This window comes from Otolemur garnettii, unplaced genomic scaffold, assembly GCF_000181295.1.
Source record: "Otolemur garnettii isolate 467f Iridium unplaced genomic scaffold, OtoGar3 scaffold00001, whole genome shotgun sequence".
Lineage (NCBI taxonomy): Eukaryota > Metazoa > Chordata > Mammalia > Primates > Galagidae > Otolemur > Otolemur garnettii.
The window spans coordinates 36,998,564-37,009,687 of record NW_003852396.1 but is presented as its reverse complement, the minus strand read 5'-3'; the positions used below and the strand labels follow the sequence as shown (position 1 = coordinate 37,009,687).

The window sequence follows — 11,124 nt, the reverse complement described above, 5'->3', positions numbered from 1 at the left end:
TATAGGTACTAGTTCCTCTTTAATGGTTTGGTAGAATTCTGATGTGAAGCCATCTGGTCCTGGGCTTTTCTTTTTAGGGAGATTTTGTATAGTTGATGCTATTTCAGAGCTTGACATAAGCCTGTTCAAAATTTCCACTGCATTCTGGCTGAATCTTGGGAGATAACGTGCTTCCAAGTATTGGTCAATTTCCGTCAGATTGTCATATTTCTGGGAATAAAGTTTCTTGTAATATTCATTAAGGATTTTTTGAATTTCTAAAGGGTCTGTTGTTATTTCATCTTTACTGTTTCTGAGTGATGAAATTAGAGATTTTATTCTTTTTTTCTTGGTTAGGTTGGCCAAAGGTTTATCGATTTTGTTGACTCTTTCAAAAACCCAACTTTTAGATTTATTTGATTTATTTTCAATTCTTTTTATTTTCAATTTCATTTAATTCTGGTCTAGTTTTGGTTATTTCTTTTCTTCTTCTGGATTTGGGATTGGAATGTTCTTCCTTTTCCAGCTTGAGATGTCCCATTAAGTTGTTAACTTCCTCTCTTTCCGTTCTCTTGAGGAAGGCTTGCAGTGCTATAAATTTCCCTCTTAGGACTGCCTTTGCGGTATCCCAGAGGTTCTGATAACTCAGATCTTCATTATCATTTTGTTCTATAAAGTTGTTAATTTCCTTCTTGATCTCATCTCTGACCCAGCTGTCATTCAGTACAAGATTATTTAGCTTCCATGTTTTTGTATGAGTCTGCAGATTCCTGTTGTTGCTGAGTTCAACTTTTATTCCATGATGGTCTGAGAAGTTGCATGGAATAATATATATTCCTTTAAATTTGCTGAGGTTAGATTTGTGGCCTAAGATGTGATCGATTTTGTGTTAAAATCTCCAACTATGATGAAGCTTGGGGAGATCAAGTTGCTCATGCTAGTTAGAATCTCTTTTATAAATTGAGGTGCATTCTGGTTGGATGCATAGATATTGATAATTGCGATCTCATCATATTAAGTATTGCCCTTAACAAATATAAAGTGGCCATCTTTATCTTTGGTTACTTTTGTTGGTTTAAAACCTATTGTATCTGTGAATAAAATTACAACACCTGCTTTTTTTCTGCTTTCCATTAGCTCAGAGTATAGATGACCATCACTTCCCCCTGAGTCTATATTTGTCTTTTAAGGTTAGATCAGATTCTTGTATACAATAGATGTCTGGTCTGAGTTTCTGTATCCAATCAGCCAATCTGTGACTCTTTAGATGACCATTTGAGCCATTCACATTGAATAAAATTATTGATAAGCCTGATAAAATTTTAGGTATCGAATTATTCAAAAGTCTACTGGATGTTTTTAATCCTTTCACCACTGTAGAAGTTGGAGTTTGATCAATAGTTTCTTAGTTAGTTTACTTTTTTGGTGGAGGATTGCACTGGTCATTATGGAGAATAGGTCTGAGAGTATCCTGGAGAGTTGGTTTAGTTATGGCAAATTTCTTCAATGTATAAATGTCATTATTTAATTTCTCCATCATAAATGAAACTCAGTTTAGCTGGGTACAGGATCCTGGGCTGAAAGTTATTTTGTTTTAAGAGATTAAATGTCAAAGGCCACCCTCTTCTTGCCTGAAAGGTTTTAGCAGAGAGATCTGTAGTTATTCTAATATTCTTCCCCTTGTAGGTTATGGTTTTCTTACGTCTCACTGCTTTTAAGATTTTCTCTTTCATACTAACTTTAGTGAAGTTAATTATGATGTGTCTGGGGGATGTCTTATTTGGGTTGAGTCATGCTGGGGTTCTGAAACTATCTGCTATCTGATTTTCAGAATCTCTTGGCATGTCTGGAAAGTTCTCTTTCATAATTTCATGAAGAAGAGCCACTGTGTTTTGTGAAGCAACTTCATTGCCTTCAGGGATCCCTATAAGGTGAATATTAGTTTTCTTTGAATTATTCCAGAGCTCTCTGAGAAAATGATCCATTTTTGCCTTGCATTTCTGATCCTCTTTAGACACTTGGACATATTCAGAAGCTTTGTCTTCTACGTCTGAGATCCTTTCTTCTGCCTCCTGCACTCTGTTACCAAGAGATTCTGCTGTATTTTTCAGATCTGTGAGGGCTGCCATCTCTTGCTTCAATGTTTCAAAATCTTTGGTGGTTTTGTCTTTGAATTTGTTCAATTCTTGAGTGAACTTTTGGAATGCTCCTTGAATTTCTAGTTCTATCTTTGCCTTTATTCTATTAATCTTATTTGTAATCCAAATTCTGGATTCGATTTCTGATATTTCAGCCATCTGTTTATAAAGGGGATCTTCAGTTTCGTCTGCCACATTCTTTCTTGGGGGGGCTGACCTACTCTGGTTATTCACATTACCAGCCACATCCTTTCTGGGGGGAGGGGGGGTTGATCTACTCTGGTTATTCATATTCCCAGAGCTTTTCTGCTGATTATGCACCATGATTATTTTACCCCATTTGTTTTTTCCCCTTGAGCATTGTCAAGGACCCATATGGTGTTACTGCCTGAGAGACTGGGGACCTGCTTGGTGTGGTGGGGCTAAGTGGCTCTGTCTTATTTTTAGCTTGTCTCTGTCCTACCCTAGTGATTCAGTTACTCTTGTTTGAAGTCTCTGCTATGGAGAACTACCAGCAATTAAGTTGCCCCACTTCACACAAACAACAATACCATACACCCAGGGTGCCCCTTTGAATAGTCTTTGGGTGGTTTGCCCAGTTTAAGGGGTCCAAATTTATTGTCCCAGTCAGCACCAGTTTCAGGTGGGACAGTTCAACTGTCTCTGGCAGCTAGATAAGAGGGGTCTGCTTGCAGCTCAGATATAACTTGCTCCAGTGCTCCACGAGGGCAAAGGGACCCCACTCAGCAAATGAATTAGTCTGGGAAGGTTAGTACCTCCTTCCACATCTTGCACCCAGTCACTTGTAATCCCCCAGGTCTGTGACCCTGTTCACTCCAGTAGGCAACTTCTCCGGGGTTTACGACTGCCAGGGTCACCCGGAAATCTGAGTCTGGCAGGGGGGGCTTGCATGTTTAAATTAGGCTGTGGAAGTTCTCTCAGTTCCAGCCCCATGCCTTCTGTCCTGGCTTAATTCCTCTGCAAGTCAGAGGCTGCTAGAGCTGATAAAGAACTCAACCCTGGGCAGCAAGCAAGTAGAGTTTACACTCAGGTGTCAATCCCCTCCTCTGCCCACCCACTGCCTTTGTCTCAGCTATATTCCCCTGAGGGCAAGGTGCTCACTGGGAAATCTGAGTCCAGTCCAGCAGGGGAAGAATTTAGACTATGGATGTTCTCTCAGTTCCAGCCCTGCACCTTCTGTCCCAGCTAAATTCCTCTGCAAGTCAGAGGCTGTTAAAGTCACTGGGAAATCTGAGTCCTGCAGGGGAAGAATTCAGGCTGTGGAAGTTCTCTCAGTTCCAGCCTCACGCCTTCTGTCCCGGCTATATTCCTTTGCAAGTCAGAGGCTGCTAGAGATGATAAGGAATTCAGCTCTGGGCAACAAGCAATTAGAGTTTACACTCAGGTGTCAGTTCCAGCCTCTGCCTGCCCACTGCCTTTGTTTCAGGGCTGGTGCTAATGGTCTCTTTACTTACGAAAGTTACCAAGTCTGTTCCACCTGTGGCTGCTGTCTGGAACCTCTGGTTGCCCAGAGACATGGGGCTTGCCTATCTGGAATGGTGTAAGCTCGCAGCTCAGGATGCCACTCACTGCTCTTGTATGGCTTCCTCCGAGCCAAATTTCTTCTCCTCACTCCTGTGCCACAGTCAACACAGAGCAGCACCAGCCCTTTCCCCTTACACTTCTCTCAAGGAGATGCCCAAGAATCTGGACTCCATAGGTAACAAACCTCCAGACCTCAGGGTGAAGGCAGGAATCCACGGAGTACAATGTTGCAGATGGGGAATATATACATTTTCATACAGTTTTACAGTTTTATGCCTGGCAGGAGTGTGCCGTGGCACGCCAGCAGGGGTAGGAGATCCAGTTGTTAGGGGGTCTCTCCCGTAGGATAGAGTGGGAGGATGTCTGAACTCTGCTCACTTGTTTGTATGGAGTAAACTGTGAGCCCTTCTTGTGGGAGAGGGACTCCTGTCCACTTGGTGGTGGATTTTGTACATTTTGATTGTATTTTGGGGGTTACAGCTTGCCTCAGGAAGGTTGAAGTGCACTCTTCAATCTTCTCTCTTGGCTCCCCTCCAAACATCAACTCCCTTGCTAAACTTTTGTCCTTTAAGTCTCCTTCTGGATGGGAGCCTCTGTAAATAGCTGGCTGCAGTCCATCATCTTGGCTCCACCCCCACTTTTCTATTTCTTTAAGATGTATTGTTAGTTTGCTTATTTGAACTTTTTAACAATAATATATTGTACACATATATTTAAGAATAGGTAGAAGAGAAGAATTGGATTGTTCCCAACACAAAGAAATAATAAACATTTGAGATGAAGAATATCCCAGTTACCATGATTTGATCATTACGTATTGTACACCTGCATCAAAATATCACAAGTACCTCGTAAATCTGTATAACTATTATGTATTATCATGGCTAATCCCTCAGAAACACTAAATGTTTCCATTAGCATTATACTTATCATCATCATCGTCATCATTCCCTTTTATAAACAAAAGCTAATGTTCACAAAGACCTAGAAGTTAGCAAAACCAGTATTTGAAATTATGTTGATTTAATGCCTGCTGCATGGTTCCACTTAGCCGTGTTGCCAGGCATTTCAATTAGGTTGATGCATAACTACTTGGCAACAATAACTAATATATATTTAAATTTAAAATGTCTAAAGCATTAAAAACTTTCTAATATATCCCACATAGATGGAATTGACATGGGTTTAACACCAGTATGGATTGTTTTGTCTGCTGAAATTGCAGATCAAATGTGAATTGAGCACCCTTAGTTTCCATCTAGTAGAACCTTGGTCTGGCATTCCAAATACACACTTTCCTCTCACAAATTAAATTATCAATACCCAAAATTCTTCAATTGTATTGGGGATGTGCTGTTCACATTCATCTGTAAGAAAAGATTTACACAACCCAATGGGTTCATTGCACAGTTACATTGTGTTGGGGTCCCTTCATGGTGGCCACTTATCGGGGCCGGGTCTACAGCCCTGGGCTGCAGACCTGGCTCTATTTAGGTTCCAGATGCAGAACGCTAGGCTACCTTGCTTGGGAACAATTGCTCTTAGGTGCCTGAGGGCTATTTGCTTTAGCAGAAGCAGTCTTTCACAGAGAGAGAGGGAGACTCTGTACAGGCATTCTGCAGGCAGAAGGAGCAACAGAGTCAGAGTGAGTAAGTCCGGAATAGAATGCGAGCCCCTGATGGCCTTCTCCTCCAGTCTCTTATAGACACACTCCTGTGACGCTAAACACCACAGGTGTAGAGACTGCCAATCACTGATGCTCTCGTCTCACAAGTTCTCATGCTTGTTAGGAGAGCCAATTCCGTCCCTATACTGTTTCCCCCACGGTGTTACATTACGGAGCTATCCAGGTGTTTCTTATAACTCTCCCTCTTTGCCATAAGCTATGTGGACAGCTATAACACTGCACCCTTTCTGGGTGAAGGGCACACCTATAACCTTGATATAGTTAAAATACACAAAAACAATTATGGAACCAAAATGTATTTAGCCCCTTAATATTCTGAAATTTTTAAAAATAAAATTTAATTTTAAAGAGAAAAGACTTACAGGCCCATGCTTGTGATCTCAGCAATTTGGGAGGTTGAGGTAGGAAGATCACTTGAGGCCAGGAGTTGCAGACCATCCTGGACAACATAGCTAAACTACATGTGTACAAAAAAATAAAACAAAAATATGCCTGTAATCCCAGCTATGTGGGAGGGTGAGGGAGAAAGATCATCTAAGCCCAGGAGCTTGAAGCTGCAGTGAGATATGATCACACTACTGCATTTTAGCCTAGGTGACAAAGTGAGATTGGCTATTAAAAAGAAAAAAAAAAGAAAAAAAAAAAAAGACTTGCTGTAAAGTTGCAGAGCTTCAAGGTCAGCCTCAATTTTGAGCTAAAGATATCCTTCTTGCAGAAGCCCACTCAATGACTGAGAAAGGATCTGGTGTTTTCAACCTACTCACGATACTACTGATAGACAATCCAGACCTCCCTTTTGCCCTTCAAGGAGACTATGCAAGACTGGCTTCGCAGTCAGAAAGGTCCTTCTAGCAAGCATGTTTTATCTCCTGTCCTTTCTCAGGTGTCTGCACTCCTAACTCCACCTGAGTGTCTGCTTCCCAGAAACCCTAACCAGCACACAGGACACTCAAAGTTGTTGGTCAAAGTAGGCTGTAAAATAGGGTTTCAAGACTGGATATTTAGGACCAGCTGGCCAGGAGATTCCCATCCCAAGTGATATATGGAGTGCAGATAATTCTGGGCACAACATATAAGTTCAATGATAAAAGCTTTCAGGAATGATGACTTGTAATTATGTATCATGTAGGGAAATGCACTGGCCAGTGCATTGATTCAGAGATGGAAACGTCCAGGGGCAGTGAGGGGATGATGTACTGTTACATCATAAACATATACTTGTAAAACATAGAAGTTTGATCAATTAAAATTCCTTATGCAATATTTCAATTGGATAAAGTTTTATATTGATAAATCGATAGCATTATGTATGTATATGTATGTTGATAGAGATGTCTATATGAATCCAAATGAGACTAATTTTCTTTGGCAAAAGTCCTATTCTCATAGTTTATACCATTCTATCATTTTGAATCACTACTCAGCTTCAAACTCAAAGAGAATGTGGATGACTCTGATCACATTCACTTGAGGCCAGGAGTTGCAGACTATCTTGGGCAACATAGTTAACTAAATTATCTCCCAGAAGGAGAGGAATTCAAGAAGACTACTGCTTTCAGTATGTATTATAGAAGGAATCAGACACTAGATGTATTCTGAGATATTAAAGTTACTTCTAACTCTGAGACATTGGAAAGCTCTGACAAACACATTAGATGTGGTATCACAAAGAGATACCTCTGTAGCTGAGTAAACCAACATGTAAAGAAATGTCCCAAATTTTGGAATCCAAATGGTAAAACCACTTGATTACTGGTCCTGGCTTCTGAGGGCTGGATGCAACAAGAACACTAAGGTAACTTGGCCATACACACAAAGGGCAGTCAAGTAACACCCCCCTCCCTTCACTCACTATCTTTCAGATCTCCTAAGGCTCCGTCCTGAGCACTGCTCTGTGACAAGTTTTTTTTGAGTATGGTGTGCCTGTCCCAAACCCTGAGTCTGCTCCAAGTCTTGAGCAAGTGAACATCTTTCCTCAGACTACTCTTTCTGTAGTGATTCTAAAAGTATTTGTTAAGCACCTACTCTGTCCCAGGCACTGTGTTAGACAGGTGAAACACAGCGGTGAACAAATCATACAGTCGCTGTCCTCATCAAGCTTATTATCAAATGTGGTAATAAAACATTAAACATATCACACATTTCAATATATAAAGAAAGCTCAAACTAATAAGCCCTTAAACAGGAAAAGAGAGAGATGGGATCAACAAGATGCACTTAACATTAACCATGCAGTGTTAAATGAAGAATCACCAATAGAGTCTCACTCTATTGCCTAGGCTACACTGCCATGGCTTTAGCCTAGCTCACAACAACCTCTAACTCCTGGGTTCAGGGATTCTTCTGCTTCAACCTCCCAAGTAGCTGTAACTACAGGTACCCACCAAAATGCCCAGATAATTTTCTATTTTTAGTAAAGATAGGGTCTCACTCTTGCTCAGGCCATTCTCAAACTTTTAAACTCAAGTAATTTTCCTGCCTTGGCTTCCCAGACTGCTAGGTTTACAGGCATGAGACCCTGCACAAATTATTCATTCTGGAAAAGGCAACAGTGTTAGTGATTTGGTTCAAGGACTATAGAAAGTAGACACAGGTGTGTTATTATATGTGGTTCCCAGATACACAAACAGAAGAAATGCCTCATTAATTCTTTATAAACAGAGAGTCTGGGGCACGTTGGCCTACAAATGGAAATTTAGCAAGTCTCTACTACAATAGAAAACAGTTCTATGAAGTTAGAATTCAGGAAAATTTTCATGTAGTCCTCTAGACACCAACATTGAATATTCAGAAAAAATACCTAGAAAAATCACTGTTGGATAGTAGTGTGTGTGAGTTGATGAAGTAGAACCAGTTAGAGCCACAAAAATGGATGTACATTATTTACTTATTCATGAAACAGATTTACACTCCAGAAATAAAAATGTCATCACTCTATTTGTTGGCATCTACCTTTTTATGACAGCACAATGGCCTCCAGGTAAGTCTGAACACCCTACAATCTTTTTCTTTCTTTCTTTTTCTTTTTTTTGAAACAGAGTCTCACTATGTGAACCTCAGTGTAGAGCCATGGCATCACAGCTTATAGCAACCTCAAACTCTTGCGCTGAAGCAATTCTCTTGCCTCAGCCTCCCAAGTAGCTGGGACTACAGGTGCCCTCAACAATGCCCGACTGTTTTTTTGTTGTGGTTGTCATTGTTTAGCTGGCGTGAGGCCAAATTTGAACCCGCCAGCCTCAGTGTATGTGGCCAGTGCCATAACAACTGTGTTGCAGGCTCCAAGCCCCTATCATCATTTTGGAACATAATTTGGCAAGAGCTACTAAAATTTATAAGCACACATATTTTATATCTCAACAGTTCCATATAAACAAATCTATCACACAGATTCCAGACATCAATATACAATGGACGTATGGAACAAAGGGTCTACTGAAGCATCATCTTAATGACAGTAATCCAGTATGATGCGGAAGTTCATAATAGAGAAGGGGATGAACATATTCTTATATGATATGTTATGAAAACTTACACATCTACTAAATATAAGTGACAGCACTATGCTATTGAAAAGAAGGGATCACCTGATACACATTCAAATACATAGAACTCAACAAATTAAACACATTAACATCAGAATGAAAAAATGTTTTTGAAATTTATTAAATTTAATTAAAGGATGATAGCTTAGTAACCAAATATCAGAAGGGTTTTCAAACATCGTCAAGCTGTATGTAAAAACACCTTTCTTTGGCATATTTTTATCAAAGCCCTTTTCATCTCACTATTGCGCAAACTGTAGATAAGTGGATTCAGCAGAGGTGTCAGCAGTGAGTAGGCCAATGAGATCAGTTTCTTGGTTTCTGGTGAGTAGCCAGATTTGAGTTGCAAATAAGTCATGTTGCCTGTGCCGTAGAAGAGGGTCACAGATGTGAGATGAGAGGCACAGGTGGAAAAGGCCTTTTGCCTCCCAGTGGTTGATGGCATCTTCAGGATGACATAAAGAATTCTAATGTAAGACAAGAGTATTAACAAGAAAGGGACCATAATCATCAAAACAGTAACTATTGAGGCATACGTTTCAAGCAAAAATGTGTCTGCACATGCAAGATCTAGCACTGCTGGAGCTTCACAAGATATATGATTAATTTCATTGGGACCACAAAAGGGAAAACTAAATACCCATGTGGTCCCCACAGTAGCCTCAATGATCCCTAAAATCCATGAGAACATTATTAATGTCATAAAAACTCTTCTGTTCATAATCACAGGGTAGTTCAGAGGATGGCAAATTGCAGCAAATCGGTCATAAGCCATTGCTCCCAGGAGAAAACATTCAGTAACACCAAAAAGAATAATGAAATACATCTGTGCAAAACAGCTTGCAAAAGACATCACAGTTTTCTCGGTGGAGAGGACCACCAGCATTTCAGGCATGATGACTGAGCTGAAACTCACTTCCACCACAGATAAGTTCAGGAGGAACAGGTACATGGGAACATGGAGGCTCTTGTCCAGGGAGATGACGACTATAATGAGGGCATTTCCCACCAGAGTCACCAGGTAAATAACCAAGAAAACCCCAAAGAGTGGCTCTTGGAGATCAGAAAAACTAGAGAATCCCAGGAGAATGAATTCAACCACAGAGCTTTGATTTTGCCTTTTCATTTTCAGTAAGGGAGCCCTATATTCATCTCTTAAAGAGAGTGCTTAAAGTATATTAAAAAGTCACATTTCTGACTCTAGAAATTCTTTGAAGAACCAAGAAGCAGAGCTCAACCTGTTAGAAATTCATTTTGGCAAATTTGGAGAATGGCCAATTTCTTGGAATAATGAACTTTTTACATGGAATGTGAAAAGTGAAGCATTCTGGCTGATAAGTACTAAATAATATCAAAGATCTACTTCTACTTGTACATGCTATAGTTTGAAAATTAAACACGATCTTAAAGCAAATAAAATATTTTATCACTTAGGTTCCAATTCCATAACATAGTTATACATAACATCCATTTTTCTCAATTTTAAATAAATATAAAATTTAAGAACACAAAACATAGTGTTAAAAAGCAGACAGATTGAAATTGAAAACAGCAATTTTTATTGAAAAATTGAAAGTTACAACAAGTATTCATCTGGTTCAGTGCCTGTCATTTTATTAAATGTGATGACATTAAATGTGTAGGAACACATAATGGGAGCTGTGGTTTAGATGAATCTATCTTACATGTTTTGTGGCCGGCCGTCATTTCTGTCCACTTTGCAGATAGCAAATCATATTACGATTGAGCCAGATGAAAAATAGTTAGGGTGAATTCTCCTTTCGTCATTCTAGTGACCTAGTTGACATAGGGAAAATACCATACTTGTGGTCACCATGAACCTGGAATTTAAAAGTTTCCACTCTCTGCTTCTCTCTTGTTATTATTCTTAACTTCCTCTTCAGAAAATTCCTTTAATCATACATTACTCAACAAGGACTAATTGACGGCCTATCATGTTCTAGGCTTTGTATGCTCAGGGGAACATTTGAGCCCAGACATCAGCAAAGGGCTCACTTCATTACAGAAAATGGCTTCTGACCCTAAAACCAGGACTCTGTATGTCCCATTTCTTGTATCTTGCTACACTTTCTTCTTATTGCCACCAAATGAATTTAAGCATATATCTTTTCCGAAATGTATATACACATTCATATATTTAGGAAATTCTAAATGTCTCACTCAGGTGGGGAAACATTTAGGTTCCTTCTTTGTTATATCTCAGTGCCTACAA

The 11,124-nt window shown here is 39.8% G+C and overlaps 1 protein-coding gene across 1 annotated transcript; it reads right to left on the bottom strand.

Annotated features, from left to right (window-relative positions):
• Positions 1-9,072: 9,072 nt before the first annotated feature.
• On the bottom strand, positions 9,073-10,017 carry LOC100957051 (olfactory receptor 10A3-like). Its single transcript, XM_003781499.1, has one exon. It carries the CDS (start codon positions 10,015-10,017, stop codon positions 9,073-9,075), a length of 945 nt encoding a protein of 314 aa, XP_003781547.1.
• Between the last annotated feature and the right edge of the window lie 1,107 nt (positions 10,018-11,124).